Source organism: Orbicella faveolata, unplaced genomic scaffold (genome assembly GCF_042242905.1).
Source record: "Orbicella faveolata isolate gen_17 unplaced genomic scaffold, um_ofav_v1 contig_48, whole genome shotgun sequence".
NCBI classification, from domain to species: Eukaryota; Metazoa; Cnidaria; class Anthozoa; order Scleractinia; family Merulinidae; genus Orbicella; species Orbicella faveolata.
Genome location: NW_028301578.1, coordinates 7,652,204 through 7,675,000, shown reverse-complemented (window position 1 = coordinate 7,675,000; position 22,797 = coordinate 7,652,204). Strand labels below are relative to the sequence as shown.

The window sequence follows — 22,797 nt, the reverse complement described above, 5'->3', positions numbered from 1 at the left end:
GTCCACACGACTACAGGGTAAAAGCGATAACGGGATAACACTATTTTAGAAAGTTAAGCAATGCATTCAATCATCTTTCTAACACTCACCACCACGATTGAAGAACACTGTTTCCTCTTAGCCAGGCTGTATCATGGGCCTTGCGGATTTAATATGTAACCATAACGAGATCAGCGGCTCAGTGACAGCTTGCTACAGGCACCCGCAAACTTTGTAGTTAATTTCACACTACGCTGAGCTTCTCGTGGACAGTGCATCCTGGATAACATACAATACCCTAAATTCGCGGTATAAACCTCCGAGGAGATAACAAGTAAAATATCCAAATGAAATGTATACTAACATATCACATAACTTTCATCTCTTTCTCGTGTGACTGAAAAGAAAGCGAGGTGATAGGTAAACAAAAAAAAAAATCACCTTGTCTTTGCTAATTAAACTGGCGCCACGGTTATGAGTTTTCTTTTGCTCTAGGCTCATGAACTATTAAAACGACAAGATTATTGAAATTCACAAGCAACTGATGCTCTAAGACATTCTATTCAAACTTTACTTCATCCAAAAAAAACAACAAAGACAGAAATACGAAAAAACTCAGTATCGTATCCTATTGACTTTTGCTTGCATAGTATAGCAACAGTTTTTCTTTATGTTATTTTATACCTTTTCTTGTTATGAGGGAAGCCTCTCTCTTGTATAGATTTTTTTTTCATTTACTCGAGGTCAGGATTCAACGATCATGCTAAATACTACAGAACCTTTTTTTGTCTGTTTTACAGTTGAACAAAGCTTTGACTCCTTAGACACTCAGGTAAATCGGGCCGTCTCATTAAACCTTCCAATAAAGAGATTTAAGTGGCGTATCAGTTCAAGAGCAGTAATTAGTACGATATTAGTAAGACTAATTAAGTTAGCCATTGTTTCGCTATTCGAGCCTGCACTAAATCATATGGCCAGCTGTTCAGACATCATTTAATTTTTTTCGCTAAATGGCCAAAACAATGTCCTGCTGTGACCTTTTTCTACTTTTCTCTGTATCGCAAAAGGATAAGTTTGTTTTTGTCTGTTTGTTTGTTTGCTTTTTTTTTTTTAACACAGCTACTTTCTTTGTAAATACTACATTTAATCTTCTTTGTTTTGGGTATTTGCCGTCAAACAACAGCTGTGGAAGAGAGCGCGATCATTTTGATTGTCCTTCTGAAACTTCTTACCACAATGAAACACGATCAAAATGCCGGTAATTCAATAACCGAAAGGGCATAGCAATGAACGTCTCAAATACCAAATTTACATTTCCTTCTATTGATTTGTTATCGACTTGAAAGACCAGAAAATTCCCTTTAATTGACATAAACGGCAGGTCAGGGTTTACTGAATAAAAATGGTGTTTTTATTTCGTCGTAAATGTGTAACTCTATATTCATTCATTTTTGTGACACTGATTGTAAATAATGATGTGGTTAACCAAAAATGTATGAATTCCTTCATCGAGCCAAATTTTGCTCATTAGAGGCTAAGAATGGTCAATTGGACAGAATTATGGAGAAAAAGAAAGTTTGGGAGAAAATTTTGTGCTTTTCTTAAAAATATCAATTTTTTTTTTGATAAACATGGAAAGTGTTTAAGCTTACCTAAGTGTTTTCTGGTGTTTTTTTTTTCACTCACTCTGTCCGAGAGAGTTTCAATAGGTGTCATCTATTTCAAGTTTACCACATTACATAAGATATTTTTCAAATAACAAGGAAAGCTTCTCTGGTGCTTTTTTTACTCACTCTGTCCGAGGGAGTTTCAATAGGTGTTATCTATTTCAAGCTTACCACATTACATAAGATATTTTTAAAATAAAAAGGAAAGGTTTGGAAAGTTTCACCTTAAAAATAGTGACTCAACTCTCCTCAGTGATTAATGAAGAGAAGTGCAGTTGAGACTGACCAAATGAGACCCAATCTGAGAATCACAATTAGCTATGGAATTGCTGGGAATAAATATATTTTTTTAGAGTCATCTCTACTAGTTGAACCAAATGTACGGCTGATAAACGTTTTTTAATTTTTGTTTATTAATGTCGCCTTCTCTTTGATTAGAGTCAAACATACCAGAAAGCCAAGTTTTAGTCCGGTAATGTGATGTATTGTCAAAACCTTGCGAAAATAGCACTGAATGGTATATCTGCGGAAAAGGCGATATTCTGATAAGTGATCCCATAAGTGGCTCAAAACAGGGTTAAATAAAACTCAATGAATACCAGTAAGTATTACCAGTAGGTATATCACTCGAGTCCTTTGTTGGAAGGTTTGGTTTCTTCAATCGTTCAATCGTGAACTTACCCGTTAATGAAAGGTCCAGTGAGTTAGAAAATTACTTTTGGTTCGGTTAACATTTCGCTATTGTGTGTTTCTTGTAGCATTATTAGGCTACACGCAGAATCACCAGCACCTTGTTTAATTAAAACAGCAAGACAAGTTTTACTCATTGCCTATTTCCTGGTTAATAATACATAGCTTAATTTAATAGTCCGCAGAAAACTTACATTTTGTCATTGTAGTTTGTCAATTTATTCGGTCAACGCATCTGAGTCGGGTAAGTCACAAATGTTTCAACTCTATTTCCCACCAAGATACGCTTACCCAGAACTTAAAATAATCCTTTTATTTTAGAATGACAAATAACAAATAATCAGTAGTTTTCGAGCGCATTTAGATTATATAAGTAGCTATCGAACACCGAAAGCTCTCTCTCCACTGGAAAAATATCTCTAAACAATGAATACCTGTTAGTATTACCAGTAGGTAAATCACTCGAGTCCTTTGTTGGAAGGTTTGGTTTCTTCAATCGTTCAATCGTGAACTTACCCGTTAATGAAAGGTCCAGTGAGTTAGAAAATTACTTTTGGTTCGGTTAATATTTCGCTATTGTGTGTTTCTTGTAGCATTATTAGGCTACACGCAGAATCACCAGCACCTTGTTTAATTAAAACAGCAAGACAAGTTTTACTCGTTGCCTATTTCCTGCTTAATAATACATAGCTTAATTTAATGGTCCGCAGAAAACTTACATTTTGTCATTGTAGTTTGTCAATTTATTCGGTCAACGCATCTGGGTCGGGTAAGTCACAAATGTTTCAACTCTATTTCCCACCAAGATACGCTTACCCAGAACTTAAAATAATCCTTTTATTTTAGGATGACAAATAACAAATAATCAGTAGTTTTCTAGCGCATTTAGATTATAGAAGTAGCTAATGAACACCAAAAGCTCTCCCTCCACTGGAAAAATATCTCTAAACAATGAATACCTGTTAGTATTACCAGTAGGTAAATCACTCGAGTCCTTTGTTGGAAGGTTTGGTTTCTTCAATCGTTCAATCGTGAACTTACCCGTTAATGAAAGGTCCAGTGAGTTAGAAAATTACTTTTGGTTCGGTTAATATTTCGCTATTGTGTGTTTCTTGTAGCATTATTAGGCTACACGCAGAATCACCAGCACCTTGTTTAATTAAAACAGCAAGACAAGTTTTACTCGTTGCCTATTTCCTGCTTAATAATACATAGCTTAATTTAATAGTCCGCAGAAAACTTACATTTTGTCATTGTAGTTTGTCAATTTATTCGGTCAACGCATCTGAGTCGGGTAAGTCACAAATGTTTCAACTCTATTTCCCACCAAGATGCGCTTACCCAGAACTTAAAATAATCCTTTTATTTTAGGATGACATCGTTGTCATTATTACAATAACTCGCTCATAAACATGGTTACTTACAAAGTGCTACTCGCCACCAAATAACCTTCTTCCGGTCCATTTCGCCCTTCGGGACGAGACTTAAGAGCAAAGTGATATAATTAAGTAAAACGCCTTTTTTAAATTTAATTATTAGACCTCCAACCCTAATGATTACTACGCCCCCAGTTAGAGACCTCACGAACTCCGACTGGCGAGTGATTGTTCCCTCCAGTGAAAACCATATGTAGACATCTCTAAAATGGTAGCTTAGAAACTTAGAAATTTACCTGTTAGTTGATATGATTATTAAAATGTTGTCCCCTTTACCTACATTGTATACATTTGTTTTCCCCCAGCTAAGGGATGCATTTTGTCTTTTGGCTGTTTAATTTAACTGGACTTATATATTCATTGTTCAGAGTGGAAATATGCTCTGTTACACCAGCAGTTTTACCACGCAGAGGAAGTATTAATTAGCAAACGCTTCCTTATATTTATTTTGCAATAACTGATCTTACGCCCATCCTAAGAAATTGAAAAGGTATAACAAGCAATAGATTGACATATTATTTCTTATGCTTACTCAAATCGTGGAAGCTTTATAAAGCAAATTCTCTTTAATTGACTGTGCTTTAGGCTGTTAGAATGGCATCGTCTAGAAAGATAACAAAAGCAATAAAAGGACTTTTTTTTCATGCTGACTCAAACCGGGCAAGTTTTATAAAGCAACGTTTCTCTTCTATTGACTGTGCTTTAGATCACTGCAATGGCATCGCCTCACCTTAGATGTTTTTAATCGGACGTTTTGCAGTATTTTTCTCAATTGATAATATCGTAACTACTTAAAGATATTTGCAAATACGTTTGTCGGCAGCCATTAATTGTTTTTCTTGTTTACCAAAATATTTCATATCGCACGACATATCTATCTTATTTTCAACTCGAGTTTCATGTAAGGTATGCTTAAGAGATACATTGATGTCCTGGTAACAGCAAACATCTCTGCGTGTTTCTACGCACTTAAAAAAAGTTTTGTTCTCCTTTGTTTCAAATCGTGTATTTTTAAGGTGGATTTCGTTGAGAACATTGACCACAATCCAGAATTTTTTAGTGTGGGAATGGCTCTTGAACTATAAATGCTTAACTTTAGGTGTACGAAAAATTATCAGAGATATATGCATATTCTAAGCTTTCTATTTTAATCAAAAAGCTTCAATCAGAAAATGTTATCATCAAAAACTTTTCCTACCCTTAAGAAATGGAAATAGTCATGCGCTGTTTGCAAAGTCTACTTCGGGCGGTAGTTCTGTTCAGTTTTCAAAGAAAGCTGTAAACTAAAGCTGCACCTTAAGTATTTAACTTCGACCAAACGATGACAAGAACCGCAAGTATAGTTGACTTGGCATAACTGTTCGCAGAAACAAATAAATTGAAGGAAGTTCCTCAGAATAAACACAAAGGTAATTCTGCCTGTACGTATTCTTTGTTTATCTCATCTTTCATATCATCGGTGATTTTGAACAGAAGACATGATTTCCTTGGTAACCAAATACAAATGTTTCCTTTCTGATCAAGTTTAAGTTGGATTACATGTAACAAATAATCAGTAGTTTTCTAGCGCATTTAGATTATATAAGTAGCTACTGAACACCGAAAGCCCTCCCTCCACTGGAAAAATATCTCTAGGCGTCGCGCTGTTTGAAAACCATTTTGGAAACAATTTGTCTGCCAGGTATCATCCGCACGTTATTAACGAATTTGACTATTGGCACCTGTCAGTTTCCCGTCTAATTAGGACCGTTGAAAAGCAAACACAGAAAATACGGGCTCTCATTCTTTTCGGAAACGTTTCTAGGAAAGACGATCTTACCTGTTGCTGAAAATTTTCATCAAAGTACAGAGTGAGCAAGACAAACAGTAGGTTTGTATCTCCTATTTGAAGTTCCTCTTGATAAAGTAAGCTGGCACTATACACCTTGATATGCATTAGGATATTTTGTTCTCAAAAACATATTCGTTATCCTCAAGTAAAACTGAATAAGGTCAAATAAAGAACATAATTCTTCGCTATCTACAAGTTGTATTGAAAACCTCCACTATAAAGGGAAGTTTGATTAGTCACACACAGTGAAGGTGCAATTTCGACTGAATTGCTCTCGTCCTTACACGTGGAGACTGTATTTTTTGACAAGATGAGGTTACTACAGACTGGAAACTACGGTAAAGCAGCATTGCGAGACGCCAAAACCTCACGTAACTTTAAGTGGGCAATACGAAATAGCTATGCTAAACAACAGTTTATTTTTGTGAGTCTTTAATATATAGAAAACTAGCAATCAAACTTCCAACTCTGTTCATGAATTCAGTCACGTAATTTTCCTCAACTCCCTTTCTAGTTCTCTTTCATCGATGTAGAAACAGAAAATGTCATTTTGAGAAAACACCTTGCACCGTAAGTATGCAAAAAAGTACGCAAAAATGAGCTACTAAGTGCAGAAACGGAACGGAACGAGGCTAGAAATACTTTGACCGAATAAAAACAAAGACAAAATTTAGCGACGAAATAGAAAAAATGGAACTCTCTTGGATGCGGCGGGGTTCCATGGTAGATGTAACAAAGCGATTTCACATAGAAGCTTATCAGGTCGTGAAGAAACAGATACATGTAGAGCGTGGAAAACAGTAGCTCAGTTTTTTCTTTCTTGTATATTTTTTGTCTCTAAATTGATTTTTTTAACAAGCATCAGCTTGCTTCCCGAAAGCAGCTTTCGGGAAGTCTGTTTGTGAGAGCAACATGCTTTCTGGATGTGCAGATATTTTAGGGAATAATTGTGAATTATGAATTGGCGCTTTAAACTCTACAAAACATAAATTAGAGAACAATCGAGATGTGAGCTTTCTCTCGCATTTACAACCCTCTCAGCGATTTATGATCCGAAACGGTGTTTTCCTTTGAGAATAACTGAACCCAACTGACCCACCACAGACCTTTCAGACGCAACATAATAACTCTCTACCTAATTACGGACGAAAAAAATTAACCAAGCGGAAAATGCATCATACCATCTTCTCATCCCTTGCCAAGTATAGCACAGATTTGTTTACGTAAAGCGCCCACGCTCCTGCAAATGTAAGTTACAAATTCGAATTATTCATACCAAAACCTTAGAATACATAGGATAATGTTCCTCCACGTACTGTTTGTTTATTCCATGTTATAATTATTATAGATAGATTTTTAGAATCACTGAACCAAACTAACCCACCACAGACTTTTCAGACGCGAGAAGTTTTCTTGTCATTGGTAATGAATGTTTTTGGTTATAATTATTGTTTTCTAGGTTGAACATGGACCACCTCAGTTTTATCTTCTCCTTGCTGTTAATCTTTTCGGTTACTACTACTACCTTTGGATCTGCGCCGATCAAAGCAAACGATCCAAATGGAGAGGTACAAAAAAAAAAGAATGACCTGTGTTATTGCTTTTCATCAAACTTTATGTTCGCAACCCTAAATGGCGTCTCTCTTAAAATGTCCATGATATATTTGGTCCGTTTTACGTCATTAATGAAGTTATAATTTTAACACAATCATGTAAAATGTGAAAGAGCATGAACATTAGCTTTAACAAATCGAGGTGCTTTTTAGAATCTGGCATTTATGCTGCGACACACTTTTGCAAGAAAGTCAAATTGCAACGGCCACAATTCCATTGAAATACACAAATGTACCTGTAAAAGGATTTTATTTATATTTTTAACATTTTATAAAGGGAGAAAAACGTTTTGCATGGGTCAGACGCTAAACAATAAACGCTGAACCCTTGGATATATTTTTCTCCACATAGGTACTAGAAGAAATGCCCAAAACCAAGGTGATAACAACTTTTACTGGTAATAAAAATGTGTGAAGGGGCATTTTTGAAACATTGCTGATTCTTGTTCTAACATTTTAGCTTTTTTTTCCTTACAAAGCGGGGAGCTGAGGCATTGTTAGCAGATGTTGGTCTGGCCCGCTTTCCTGAAATGGTTCCCAATCGCCAGGTAAAAAGATATTAATATAAGTTTTTATTTTGGAAATAGAATTTTCTTACTTTTCGCTTCATTAATTCAATCATTGCGAAATTACTAACCGCAGATCACATGATCTGATTACTGCTGGGTCAAAAACATGCTTTCTTTGACACTATGAAAGGAGTAATAATTATTTAACAAATTAAATTTACTTTTCTGTTGCTAATGCCCCATATTACTTCATTTCTTTCACTGTTTTAAAAAAGTAACATTTCACAATATTTGATATATTTGGCACATGAATTTAGTAAGTGATCGATTGTTGAAAGCGTGTGAAATTTAGCTTCTCGTTATCTGTGTTTAACCGTTACCAGTTTAGAGATAGTGTATATCACGGAATATCCTACCCGTCCCTGCATTTCCTCGGTATACACCCGACCCTTTTAGGCGAACGTGTATTCCAAGATAATACAAATGATAAGTGGAATATTCCATGGTATACCACGAGAGGGCGTTGCATAACTGTCTTATACCACGCCATAGAAATGCATTGGCCAACGCAATCAATGTGACGTATGCGCGTTGCATGATGGGAAGGTTGATGCAATACCGTCGAATATTCAACGGGTTTCCTGTATTCCGATTGGCTGTACTTTCTATGGGAGATATTCGGCCATGTTATTGATGCTATAGTTACATAAGGTAGTTCTAAAATCGGCTGATAACAAAAGAAGAGATGAAGAATTAAAACCAACTGAATGAGCTGACTGTTTTACTTTCTGCTACATAGCAACTGACGGCCCTTTTGAAGCGATCTCATAAGGCTGAAGCTATACCGCAGGAGCCGATGGACTTGGAAAACCAAGACAGCGAAAAGCCCGATCGCAGAAGTAAATGATCTTTAGTAATTGTAGTTAGTGGACGGACACATGAAATGAATTGTCTCGATAGTTGTAAAGCCGAGTTAGAGACGGTCGCAGAAAAAAAGAAAAACAAACAAACAAACAAACAAACAAATGAAAACATAGGAAGTTGCAACTCCAGCTAGGTTAGCCCCCTAAAGATGGCAAGGGCTTGCACCAACTAGTGAAAGTAGTCTGACACTAGCTAGATGTGGTTTGCCCGCCTGGGTAGGGGTGTGACGCGGGGACACTGAAACCCTTACCCTATACTAGGCCATGATCAGCTTGATTTTGCGACCCTATTCTGGACAAGGTACCAAAAACCGTACTCTATCCTAGACGAGCTATTTCCCATGCTGAAACTTTATCACTATCGCAGTCCAACATACGTTAACTAAGCCAATATCTTGCAAAGTCACTTTCGAGTTTTAATTTCCATTGTCGAACCCAGGGTAAAGAACCCTGTTCTAGACTAAATTATATATACTGGCCACTTGTCAGTTAAATTATACGCTACTCTAGACCAAATCTATTTGTCCCAGACTAAATTGCTTGAAAACTATTCCCTTCACAGCGGCACAAACCCACACAGCTTATCTTGGGAGTCCCCCCCCCCCCCACCCCACTCCGGTAATAGTTTGTCATTAAACGAGTAACTATACAAGTTATGACTCTCTATCTGTCCCGCAACGCTACGCTTTCGAAAGAGAGTCCCTCTTCCGTAAGCGCAAAGTTGCGCGACAGAGAAAGGGCCAGGCAAGATTTGTTCGAAAGGTGGATAACGCCCTCCTCCGGATAAATCCCCACTGTCTAGTGGATAATACAATTCAAGAGTTTTCATTGGCTTAGCCATCATGGGTCATAAGCCATGCGTCCTAAGTATGCAAACGCGTCATTTTTGGGGGCCTTTTAATGTTTATTTTGATCTAGTCTTCTATATTTTAGGAACGTTTTTAAAACAACAATTATTCCAGTCTCGCTTGTTGGATATGAGGTAATCGTAGCCAACGAGGCCCTGCGGGCCTCGTTGGCTATTTACCATCTCATACCGAGCGCGCCCTCGTGGAATAATTGTTAATTGTCCGGTGGAAAGCGTTATGTGGACCATACAAGTAACAAGTCGAGATATTTGATTCGTTGATTTTTACAAACCCTTACCAGACGTCTTCTATATGCTTCCTTAGATCGCTTCCACTTCTGGTAAGGTTTTAACAAGATTTCGGTTGATACAGACTCTGCAGGGCTTTTATTAAGATCTCACTTACTTGCTCATTTAATTTCAGTTGCTGCAGGAACTATTATTGCAGGTGCTCAGCTTACAATCGGCCTGCTGAAAAACCTCCTAAATGTCCTCAGTAACGTAAAACGCAAATGCGCCGTTGGCCTTGACAACGAAAGTGGATTTAGGTGGCAAGAAGGTTCTACCTACTTTTATTCTGGCACTGCAGATGAAAACCTGCCCTATTCTGTTCGTGATGGTAAAAAGTGAATTTAGCATTTACAGAGGCTCGCTAGTATAGTAGTGATCATGCTTGAACTTGACCAACACAATATGACCAACACGACCGTTTCACCCTGTTAGGCATCAAAGGAGGCAGCGTGGCGGAGTGGTTAGGGCGCTGGTGTTGTAATCTGGAGGTCCCGGGTTCAAAGCCTCCACCATGCCACTAGCGGGATTTGTTTCTCGGTATCCCTCAGTTCAAATTCTGGGTCACGGTTTGTAAACAGCCAACTGGTCTGCCTTCTGCCAGTTGGATTTTGAACTATGCTACGTTTATTTGAAGCGTTTGTTTCCTTTGTTTCAGTGGCATGCCTGTAAAATAGCTAAGCTTACTGCTTGTATAGCTAAGTGAATGACCACTATAAATAATCTTCACATTTACATTACAGTTTTATTTCTATTTAGGTTTTTTTTCGGCAAGATTCTTGCACAAATCTTCTTCCTTCACCTTTTCGCGCCATGCTTGTTTTGTTACATGATTTTTCAAGTGATATCCCCATTTTTCAGAATTGGAGCCTCTGAAATAGGACCGAGATTAATAATTAAGAAGGAAATCAAAACCGTTGTCAACAAAGCGCCCAAGAACATTTTCAAGAACAGTTATTGAGCTCGGTTATCGCTAAATATTGTGATTCGTCAGTGTCTCGCAGAGGAATTATTTTCCTCTGTCTTCGGCTTTGGCAAATAATTGATCTGCTCGCCACTAACAAATCATGATATTTTGCGAGAACCGAGATCAATCATTTTTAATTGTTTCTCCGTTTCTTCTTTCTTTCTTTCTTTCTTTCTTTTTCCTTTTTTTTTTTTTTCTTTTCTATTTCCACAGGGTATGCCGTACTTTACGGGACTCGCAAGACCAATGGACCGGTCGCAACGGGAGTTGTCGGAGTCCTGTCCTACTACATTCCAAGCATCGACAAAACACTTGCTGTGATGTGGTCTGTCCCGTTTGATTATCACTTGCACGAGAACTGGTGGAATGCTAAGCTATACCCTGGAAACAAACACGCCAACCATAATCAGTACGTAGATTTGTATCATGACGCAAAGCCCTTCAAGGCAAATGGTTGGCATGGGAGATTCCTCGGTTCTGGTCTAAAATTTTGCGGCTCTATGTCCAGCTCTGGTCAAGCTACCTTGGAGATCCATGTCCTGAAAGAAAGCGAAACTTGCGAAAGCGAAACAAGCATGCTTGCCTCACGCGCTCGCATAACCGGTGTCAAGAAGTAACAGGCTGTATTGTGTAGTAAGTTTAGTTAGGGGGTGATGGTTAGCACGGTCGGATCATTGGCTGTATGAAAGATTTCTAGTTGAAAATCTGTGGGGCTTATTACTAAAGAGTTGAAGTGACAAATAAACGTACGGGAAAAAAGAAACTAGTATTTTGTTGTTTTTCACAACTGAACTTACACCCAAAAGTTAAATGGGTTAGTCAGGGGAGCTCTTCCTTAGACGCCGATGGCTTCCTCATTTTAACCCCTAACTCCTAGTTTGCAGAAACTTTAAACTCCCACAATAGAGGGTGGTGAAGTGAAGGGTGAGGGGGGGGGGGGGGAGGGGCGCAAGATTACCTTTCACAGAAAATAAGTTGGGCCTTTCACAACTGAATTGTTTTGGAAAATAACGGTTTGTCGGCAACTAATTCCACGGGGAAAAAATTAAGCCATTCCCGAATCACGAAATTCCCTTTACCCCGTAACCAAAACTTTTGTGCAACACCGAGCTAAGTTACAGAGCTATCATGACTAGAATGGTTCCGTGGAGAACTGTTCTGAAAAAAATTCATTGAACTAAGTGCAAACTAATTTACATGCATTTTTTTATTCTCCCTTGGCCGATAATGTGAGTGAAACTTCATTGTTCATCAATACCGAAATTCTAGCCAAGTACCTCTGGTTTCTTTCAATCTTTAAGGTTTTCTTTAGTCCCTTTGAGAGCCTTATAAATACTTTCTGATCCATAGTCTTAAGTCCAAATGTACGTCTTTTTTTGTTTGTGTATCTGCATCTGAAATCAAAGCTACTTTTTTTCCTTTAAACTTTCCATCGATGGGCTTACTTTGAACTCGAGGCTTCTCAATTTTCATAGTCTAATGACTTACTGCAGCGCCTTAAAATATGCTGATACACTAAAGCGAAATCACTTTGCTCATGAAAGGATGCTCACTTGGAGCCGTTACATATCTTGCTAAAGCAGATCGCTTAATTTTAATTGACTATGACTGGCTTTGTGAGCGGGTAAGAAGAACAAATCCTGCACTGTGATTGGCTACCCAAGCGGACAAGATGACGCCACCTTGAGATAGCCCACTGTGTCTCGCGAGAAAACAGTGTTCTTTTTCCATATAACTAGACGCTGTGAGAACGTTTACTCGGACTTCGCAGCGCAGTATCAAATCGTACGTTATGAAAACGCGTAATGGACACAATGCAAACAAGAGAATCAGGATATTAAAGCACAAGAGTTCCGCTTAGATATTTACTATTCAAGTTGTTTCGTTGGGTATCCTCCTAATCTAATCGCAAGTTGTGAGTTTAAACCATTTTGGTTCAAGAATGAAGCACAGCTGTCTACGCATTTAAGTAGAACTTGTTTGCAAAGAACTTTCCAGGTCTTTTAACAACTTGTGGCGATTACATTTTACATGCTAGCAGAAATTGTACGAAGTTCGTTTACTGGTCGTGGCGATCCGAGTAAATTGTGCAGCTGAACATCTTTGCCGTGTTGCGATCTTAAACCCTTTTCAAGAGTCATGTCTCCTTTGGAGGGCTAATGTATATACTCCTTCGCGAAAACAGCAGACCTATGACAAGGTGCAAATTGCATTGCGCATAATTTGCATAAACTTTCAAGTTGTGTATTTTGCGGATAATTTCCAAGAATTTGCGACCCTTAACGCAATTTATGAAGAAATGTTCAAGCTACATATTTTTATTGAATCAAGGCAGAAGTATTTTTAAAGCGGACTCTCATTTATAAGGGAAGATGCGGCATTCTGTTTTGCTATTTATTTTGGTTTCATACACATCTAGTTTTTGTCACGCAACACGATTTTCTTTAGCAGTCAGACACAGTTTTCTAAAAGAATTAGCGACTGCTAAGACTGCTAAATATATTCGAACTACTAGTGAAATTACTGGCTAAACTATCGTCAATCAGAATGCAGATTTTCCTTAGGACTTAGCAAGAACATAGGTTCGTCAACAATCCCGCACAATTTTCTGCACAATCGGTTTAATTTTCCGGTACAATTTGCCTCCAAAATCACACGTTATTTTTTATTTCCTGCACCCTACTAGAAAGCCAACTAACTTGGAGGTAAGATATTTAATTCAAGTTACCAAAAGTCTTATCTTGACAAATTTGGAGATCGACATTTTGCCTGGTGCAAGTAGCAAGTCGCATGTTTTATTGCAATACGACTTGGTTTACTGCAATGTTCTAAATAATAACAGCAGTAGCCACATTCAGTCATTGACTGCTATTTTTCGTCAGTGTTTTCGTAGTTTGAATTCATACCGCGATCGGCTCAGCTGTTATCTCACGAGAACGTTTCAAGCGTGAACTTTGCGTACCTGGCTGGCTTTCAAGCAATATAATTCTTGTACCGACCCTTTCCGAAGACGATCGACATCTTTGTATGTTAGATGAACGAATAAGGCGCGATTCTTGCCAAAACTTTATTCGCAAAACGCCGCATTCTGTCACGAAGAGCGTGCAATGTCGCGTTTCCCGTCCCCAGTTTCCATGGTCTGCGCATGGAATGCTTGCGACCATGACCCCCATTTTGGCGACCAAAACGCTTGCATTTTATGACTCGGGCTTTCCTACGGAGGCCCGAGTAATAAATCCCTTATTGACTGAGCTGGTTAGGTCAAGATGGCTAGATATTAGCCTCCTTCTGTTTTTGCGTATTTATGGACCTCGACTTCGTCTTGTTCGTCCATAGACAGCGAAAACAAGAACTTGGTCAAAATCCAGCAATCTTGACAGAGCAAGCTTGGTCAATAATAACCCACATATATATGTACCATCGAATTTCAGTCAAAAATATACTGTACAATAAATCCCACCCTACACTGGACTTAGGAATCAAGGTGGCTCCATAAGGTAGTCATTTATGGAGTTGCGCGCGCAAGTATTATGTGTTGGATGCAGTTTTTGTATTTGTTTTTACACCCAGTCCTCTCGAACTTATTACATGTAATAAGCAATATTTAAATAGTGTTTTACTATCATATCTGTTAAAATTTTGGGTCTTAGTCTTGAATTATAAATGCCCAAACAGATGTGTTTTTTTTTTTTGCTTTTTTTGTGGCCTTATTTGTGATTTTCTTAAATTTCCTTCGGTGAAATCTTCCAAATTTTCACAGCGCATCGCACCCTGCGGGATACGAATTTTAAACACGAAAAAAGTATAGTTTGTAAAGGCCGTTTTTTCCGATTTTTCCAAATTTATGTCTTTTACCGCTGCAAAAAACTCCCCATAAATTTCCCTGAAAAACGAGCTTCGACTAACGTCAAACATTTACTAACAGTCTGCCCGAAATAGGATTACATCAGCAGATTGAGGTGTAAGATGGTGTGATGATGAAAATAGCGCCATGATTTCAAGGATATCAGGGGAGCCACCAAAAACGTTGATCACATAACAGAACTGTCTTCTGTGCTTTTTGGTCACAAGACATCGTTAGTAATCATTATATTCTTTCTTAGTTAACATGGGGACTCCCGCACAAAAGAATTTTACACATCTTTTGTTATTGTGGGGTATGACTGAAATGCAGTGGTTACAAAATACGCAGTCCCCAAATCTCTACCAAATGAAATCTCACAAAAAATACCAAAATAGTATACACATGTAAAAAGTTAAAAAGTTTTGTTTTCTAACTTGATCCCCAAAGATCATTAACCATCTTCACTTTCGTATGGAGTCTCCTCCTGCTGAAAGAGTTTGCACCATATCTCAAAGTATAAGTATAAGCAAAATCCCTCTGGCATGAACGATAAATATGATATTTTGTTGCTGATCATGAATACTTGCATAGGCTTCGGATAATAATTTTATTATTCAATTCCAAAGTGATTTGTTCTTTTTCTCGACTGAGATTGTGGACTACAGGAGCTGTAATTGGGTACCATTAATTAATTTTGCTATTAATAAATTATACCAAGAATTATAAGTGAGCTATGAGTATGTTATATTATGTATTTGTATTTTGTCTGCACTGCACAACCAAACGCACTTAAAGATTATGAGGCATAGGTACATTTGCCAGAAAAAGCCAGCATATCCAAGATATGTTTTGATTGACACATCAATTAAAGATAATTTACAGCAACATGGATAAACAATACATCAATATCCTACATGCACCCAAGCTGGACATGGGGTTATAAGGCAATCATTTAAACAACAGATTGGAATAATTTATAAATTAGAGAACATTATTTGAACAACACTAGGGAACAAATTAGCCTTATTGGACGTTGCGAATGGCAAGGCTGTCGGTAGAATGTCACAAATTTCTCAACTCTTTCTTTCTACAAAAATACTAATCCTGGAACTTTGCTTAAGACCCAGTTCTCCATTTCGTGTTGGCGAAATATTACTGAATTTATGCCATGCCCAATGCAGGTTATCACAAAATTGATTTAAGAACAACATAAACCAAGAACAATAAATATCATTTTCAAGCCAAAAAAGCAATTATTTAACTAAACCATGACATGGTGAGTAAATTACCTCTAAGAAAAACTGATTAACTTAACAGACACTTTAAATAATTAGTTAATACATGTATCATAGGCGTTTCTTAATAATCTTATACAGTGTATCTGTCACAATGTTGCAGCTATGATATTACTACACACAATTATTCTCCTTCTCTTCTAAAGTCCATCCCAGGCCATTTGGTTCTGCAACCTCCTGTCCAGCCGTAGCTGATAGCATGCGCTAGTGTTCCTAGGTTATTTAAACTTACGTCCATAACGCGCGATTTGGCTTGGTCAAGTGATGTCAGCGCCCTTGCACCTAACAATAAAAATTACGAAAACTATCTCAAAGCTATTTCTAAAAGTTACGCCGATACATATTATTGCTAATTGTTGATAGCAATCGGCAAGTAATTTTTGAACCTGCAAATAGACGAGATGCAAACTTACCGCTAATAAATCCGAGCAGTTTGGGGACAGTGTCAGAGCTTTTCATGTTTTATTGCAATCGAATCCGACAGAATGTCGAGTATTTAAGGTTGGAGCCCTGATGCAGTCCAAGAATGTTTAGCTATGCTCCACATTCCGGTCGATTTTGTTTCTTTATTCAAATAACCTACTTCCAGTACTCCCTTAAATACATGTACCAGGCTATTGTGGTAAAGGTTAGAGTCGTTATGTAACACAAGGACGGTGAACTGTGTTGATCGACATTTTTCTTATTTCAAGTACTCTACTTATTCCAGTACTTCTTTACGTGCCCGGCTAATGCACATAAAAGTTGGTGAAGGTGTATCAACTTACTTTCAAGCATCTTGCAACACCTGAACTTTTTGATGCTCGACAATTGCTCTCCAGCTCCTCGGTACAATCCAACCAATAGGAAGCCATCCCTTCTGCACTGCCGCAGGTTTTCCTGTCCAGCATCCTGGTCATAACAGTCTGGGTACGAGTATGGATGAAGAGAAGGCTTGCAACAGGCTGCCCATTAGATACTCTTTAGTTCGTCACTAGACCCCCGGTGGAACCCTCCAAGAAAGAATCCATGCGAGCATGTGGCCCAGCCTTCACTACAATGAAAAAATCGACTATGACCGATAAGATCTTTTCACTGGAAGACAGAACGCTCCTATGCTTAGTTCAGTTATCTCATGTTCTTTGTCAACCGTAAAAAAAGGAACGTAAAGGACTTACGTTTTGTGGATTTATCGCACAGATAGAATAGATGATGATGCTTTCATTATCAACCGATGGCACAATTAAGACTGATGATAATGTGATTACGTCAATTACGGTAGAAGAGGGTTTTTTTATTAGTTTTTTTTTTTTTATAGCATCATCTTTAAATAAAGGATGTTGTTGCTGTTGCCGTTTTGTTGTCGTGGCAAAAATTCTTGCATGTCATCAAGCATCTGAACCGACTCGAGTGAATAATCGCGCAAAGCTGCAACCCATCTAACATCACGGTACCGAAAAGACCTGTATAACGTTACCTGCTGAAGCTAAGCTGCCAGTCTGCTGAGTGGCAAGTGTAAGGCCAGATTTGAATGTTGTTGTCTAAATTGTTTAGTAGCCTCACTCTTACAAATCCTAACTCTAACCGGGTTTATGCATGAATGCTGGCCAAGTATTGGTGTTAGCCGAGAATGCCGGGACGGGACGGGCCTTCGAGTAAGTAAAAGAAGTTTTGCAATACCATCGACCTATCGAAACCAACAGGTGTTGACATGATCGAAAGGACAATCATAAAACTAATATTTCCTTTCTTTCTTTGATTTGGAGATAAAGGGTTTGGCTTTTTGAGGCCCTTCACGTCGTGACCTGCCAGTACATTAATTTGTCGTATCACTTTGACTGGAATATATGTCACTTAGTTCTAGAGAGTTAAAATTTTCTGACACTTCTACCAGACCACTTTTGTAGACTTCAAACGCAAAATCAATTCTTTGTAGTAATTGTCAGATGTTATAGTTCTAAGAATTTGGCGAGGTTTGTCAACACAATATCCTTAGTTTAGTGATCGCCTTTATCGTAATCCTTCGTTCACTTGATACTTGATGGCTGCTCAGAATAAATTAAGGACTCACTGAAGGAAGATAATCTCATCGTTTTCAGATAATTAGCTACTGAATCTTGAGATTGTCATGTTTCAAGTAATGTTAAATGGACACCACTTGACGCATTTGGCACTTAAGTAGATTGTACGTACAACAACGACAACAACAAAAACAGAAAACAAAAGCCAAGTCTCTTGCTTAATCTATAGCTAGTTAATATTTGAATTATGGAGCTTGGAGTGAGATGCTTCTTCGGGGTTATTCATAAAACGTCGTTCGCGCAATACTTATTGACCTATATCAATGCACTCACTGTTAATCTTCTATCCACTTGTGAAGAAAGACGTTTCTTATCAATCACTTAATCTGTTCCTTGCCAAGTTTATACGGGCACTGATCTTCGTCTCTTTACTATTGTTCTTCGTGTTCAGTTTTGGGGGCGGGTCTGGCAGTAAAAGCTACCACACCACCCGCTGCCACAGCACGCCTCATGTACCCTGTCATGTTTCATTCAATTCCTCATCACTTTGGTTACTCTCCTTCTTTAACAGAAGGTCCAGTTAAATACTTTCATTTAAAATGCCGAATACTAGGATCTTATCTTTCAATTAAGAGTCTCCTTTCTCGGCCTATATGTATTAATATACAATACCATATAAGACTACACTTACTGGTCCGACAGGTTACATTCGAACCGTACACACGAGGGTTCTTCTTCGACGATAGATTTAACGTGTTGATTAACCGAGGATAAGTCGATGTTACGACTTTGGGACGATGATGTTGATATTTTTTTTGGTATTGAAAATGATTTTGACGGCTGGAAGTTAGCGTGCGTGGGTGGGACAAGAAAGCTAATAAATATTTTACTTTTGGCTTGTGAAAGTTTCTTTGAAATAACGTATATGATCTCAGATGTTCCGAAGAAATTGCTAGATGGAACGAAAATAATCATACTTTGGCTTCATCCTGATCATTTTACGAAGGCCTAAACGATGTTAAGCTAATTCGCCGAGGAAACTTTAACTTTGAATTTATCTGCGCCTGTCAGCGAAGTGTTTTCAGTACGTCACTAGCTTAGAAATCTAATTATTCTGAAATTAAGACTGACTATGTTGTAATGAACAGCGGAGAAATGGTCGCCAACTGCAAACGCTTACTCTGTTCACGAGATTTATGGACGCATCCAATATTTACAATAAATTCAAACTCAAAAAATCGTTGGTTTGGAGTTCCCTGAAAGGGTACTGAACGACAACTTGCAGTGTTGTTTTAAAAACAGTGGTAAAGTGATCTTGTTACCCAGTGAAAAAAATCTTTCTGTTTGATTCAAACCAAGCAGTGTCCCCTCTTTAACTAATCAGCTTTAATAACGTGGGAAACGAAACGGTACGCTTAATGGTAATGTAGGTCGGTCGCCTTAAACTCTACGACTCATATAGGTTGGATTTTGTCCGTTCCGTCACTGCGAAAGGCTACATTTTTCCGTTTCGTAACAGTTTTGAAATGAGATTTAGAAATTTTAGTAGATGGTTCAATTCTCGAGAAGACTAAAAGAAGGACATTCACCGTTACGCGACTGAAAAATAATGAGCTGATGCGCCGGCTTGCATCGCTGCAAAAGACAAATCAGTCCGCACTCGAACTCACAAAGGTTGAGAGCTTTAAGTTTGTAATAATTAACAATCAGTCAGCAAAGTGGGTGGCGCGGTGGCCTCATGGTTATAATAGTGCGCTCGATTACGGATCGAGCGGTCCGGGTTCGAGCCCTGGCCTGGAACAATGTGTTGTGTTCCTGTGCAAGGCACTACTCTCACAGTGCCTCTCTCCACCCACGTGTATAAATGGGTACTGGCGAATTTAATGCTGGGGGTAACCCTGCGATGGACTAGCATCCCGTCCAGGGAGGAGTAGAAATACTCCAAGTCGCTTCATGCTACAGAAACCGGGATAAGATTCGTCCTGATGGGCCATTTGACTCGTATGAAGACTTAACATTACCTATAATCTCTACTTTGACCTCTACTAAGCTGAATAATTGTTTTAGTTACTACAGCATTTGAAATAGTGACCCCCAGATTAAAAGTTTATTTTAGTTAGGAAGATCATGAATAACTCTTCAAAGGTAAATAGTTTGTGTGCACGATCGAGGAAAGCACGGCAAACAAGAAATAACAACGGCGTTTTCCCGTGAAATACTACTATAAAGCGAACTTTGAACAAGATACCAGGAACATGGAAGAAGTTACCAAATATTAGGGGTATTCTGAATTAGAGCACAATTAAGGAGAGAATCAACATTCCAAAAGTTAAACGCCGGACCTAGGGCCCGTTTCTCGAAAGCCTCGGAAACGTTTCGGGCCTGCAATTTAAAGCCACTTTTGATTTATCAGTATCTAAAAGCAGAAAGGTGCGTACGCCTAAGACTTCTTGCATAATGGGAACCTCTGTTCATAAACAGTTCTGTAATCGTAAGCTTGGATATTTTGCTTTGGCGTTCTGGGCGCGAAAACGTTTCGGGACCTTCGAGAAACGGGTACCTGCTCGATCATCCATCGGGTTCCGTAGTGGATTTAGTCTTTACCTAGACACAGTGAAGTTTACCATTTGCGGGAAGCTTAACAGAGTGCCTGAGTCTAGAGTGGCAGAAAAGATCTCAGAGTAGGGCTTTCTCTTAATGGAGTCGATAAACTTATCAATACAGTTTTGGTAGTGAAAAAAATTAAATTGAAATTGCTCAAATGATGCTACCTTTTAAAGGATATTCAAAATTATAAAACATTTAAATTAGAGTTTGGCTGAGAAAAAAAAGGAGAAGACTGATGATTCTTAGCCTGACTCCATTGTAAGTAAATAAATCAGCCCTAGCTGGTTTCCTTTATCCTTTTCAAATTGAAATTTGGACATCTTGGATTTACACGAGGGAGGAAAACTGGAGACTCCAAGAAAACCCTTCGAGCAAGTCAAGATCCAACAACAAACTCAACTTACATATGGGACCGGGCCAGAATCGAGCCCGGGCTATACTGGTGAGAGGTGAGTGCTCTAGCCTCCATACCATCCCTGGTTCACCCTGAATAAAGCAAAAAGGCGCATAGTAAGTTAATCAATAAAGCTGGCGTAAGTGAGTGCATAATTCTTCCTTTAATCGGCTTACATTGAGAGTGAGTACACTCTACATTCTAGCTAACACTCAAACAGCTTGCTTTTAACTCAGTCCCAGTCTTACTCGTCCTTTTCTTCAATAGGAAGTAGCTTCATCTCTTTACTGTTATCAATGGGTTTAACCTTGGGTGCCGTGGGATGGATACGAGGAAACACCGTAGGCTCAGGTTTTGCTTCGTCTTGGTCGTCAAAGTTCTTGACAGGAGGAATTTCCAGCTCCTTGCTGTTGTCGATAATCTTGACCTTGGGTGTCGGAGGAAATATGCGTGCAAACCCTGAGAACTTTTCCGCTTGGTCGGCTTGTGAAGTCAAATTTGTCATTTCTTCTTCCTCTTCCATTTCCTCGATGGGTCGTGATGGATACCAATATGACTTTGTTTCATTTTCTGTGGTGTCCTCAAACTGGCCCTCCATAGTAAATGCATAGAAATCTTTATTTGTCAGCTGATCGATGTACAATTATGCGTATGGGTATCTTTGCTTCATAACATGCCATTGCCAAGGGTGCATGTTCTGCTCCACCTGGTCTTTCAGGTCTTCGTAAAATGGTTTGTGGGCACTTCCAAAGCTGTGCTCTACCTCCTTACGATCACCAGAGCCGCCATGATCCTGATGGAAATTGGTTGTAGCTCCATGGTAACCTCCTCCCCATTTCATGTAGCCTTCCAGTTTAACAGAGAATGTAGGAACGATGGTAGCTGTGTAGGGAATGGTCACTGTCTGGGGCTTTTTGAATGCATGCCATTTAGCAAAGGTTTTCGGTGGAAGTGCTTTCTTTTCAACAATCTTTAAAATGTGCCAGTCGTTAGTGACAGTGGTCTCTTCTTCATCCCCACCCCATCCGTAGCTAAAACTTGTTTTGGCGGAAAACCCCACCCCGCCTGTCGCAGTTGGTGGCTCGTATTCCATGCCAGCTTCCATTCCGAAATAGGAATCCCAACTGCTTCGCTGGACGTTTTTTAGGGTGTTTGCAACTCGAATATCAACGTGCACTTCAGATGAATAACCTGGGTTACTCTTTCTGTTTGTGGCGACCTTGCTGTAGCTTCTGTCGGGGGAATTCATCAGCTGTTTTTCCTGCTCCAAGGTAATAGGGGGCTTGATTGACTTTCCAAATTTCACATCTTTCATTGTGAAGGCAAAGTTTTCGTAGGTGATCTTCAAGCGAACGTCCTTCTTGGGTCCACCTTTAAGCTCGCAGCGATCTTCTCTGTATGTCGACTCCCAGGTGTCGCCTTTCTTGCGAAAATCTTCACCAACCCTTTTAGCCCAGCACCCACTTGACCATGCATACCCCATATAGCTAGCCAGCGTTCCGATGTAATTCATGGTGGTATCCATAACACGCTGTTTCAGTTGGTATAGTGTTGCGAGTTGGGGGATTTCTAGAAAAAAGAAAGGCATCAGTCATTCTTCTTGCGTCATTTCATTCATGTAATGACGACTGCAGACGGAACTAACGGTTTGCCCACTAACTTCCGTTAAATATATACAGTTACTCCACAAGATCCAAATCTTTCTCATTGCAAAATATTAACTGATCTCTGTACTTAAACTGTAACTCGTTTTATATCAAATTAAACTAAGAATTGCAACTGGAGCAGAACTTTGGATTTATGTTTCCAGCTTTGATGAGGAAATATTTACTACTGGAAACCTTTCCTCATTTCAGTCTATACCAAAAGTTTCCAAGGCAAATCAGTACATTTGGAACCTCTTGCAA

The 22,797-nt window shown here is 38.7% G+C and overlaps 1 protein-coding gene and 1 pseudogene across 4 annotated transcripts; one reads left to right on the top strand and one right to left on the bottom strand.

The window, feature by feature from the left end:
• The first annotated feature begins 3,603 nt into the window (after positions 1-3,603).
• On the top strand, positions 3,604-11,513 carry LOC149096309 (DELTA-actitoxin-Afr1e-like). 4 transcript variants are annotated; one of them, XM_089281386.1, is made up of 8 exons: positions 5,606-5,642; positions 6,118-6,173; positions 7,063-7,171; positions 7,569-7,595; positions 7,696-7,764; positions 8,525-8,624; positions 9,920-10,114; positions 10,964-11,513. In XM_089281386.1, the coding sequence occupies exons 3-8, from the start codon at positions 7,070-7,072 to the stop codon at positions 11,365-11,367; spliced, it is 897 nt and encodes a 298-aa protein (XP_089137512.1). In that variant the 5' UTR covers positions 5,606-5,642; positions 6,118-6,173; positions 7,063-7,069; the 3' UTR covers positions 11,368-11,513. The 4 variants fall into 4 exon arrangements, with proteins under 4 accessions (XP_089137513.1, XP_089137511.1, XP_089137514.1 ...); XM_089281387.1 differs by lacking the exons at positions 5,606-5,642; positions 6,118-6,173 and adding an exon at positions 3,604-3,630; XM_089281385.1 differs by lacking the exon at positions 6,118-6,173 and having other exon boundaries at positions 5,580-5,642.
• Positions 11,514-20,831: 9,318 nt separating this feature from the next.
• LOC149096308 (uncharacterized) lies at positions 20,832-22,568 on the bottom strand (annotated as a pseudogene).
• Positions 22,569-22,797: the final 229 nt, after the last annotated feature.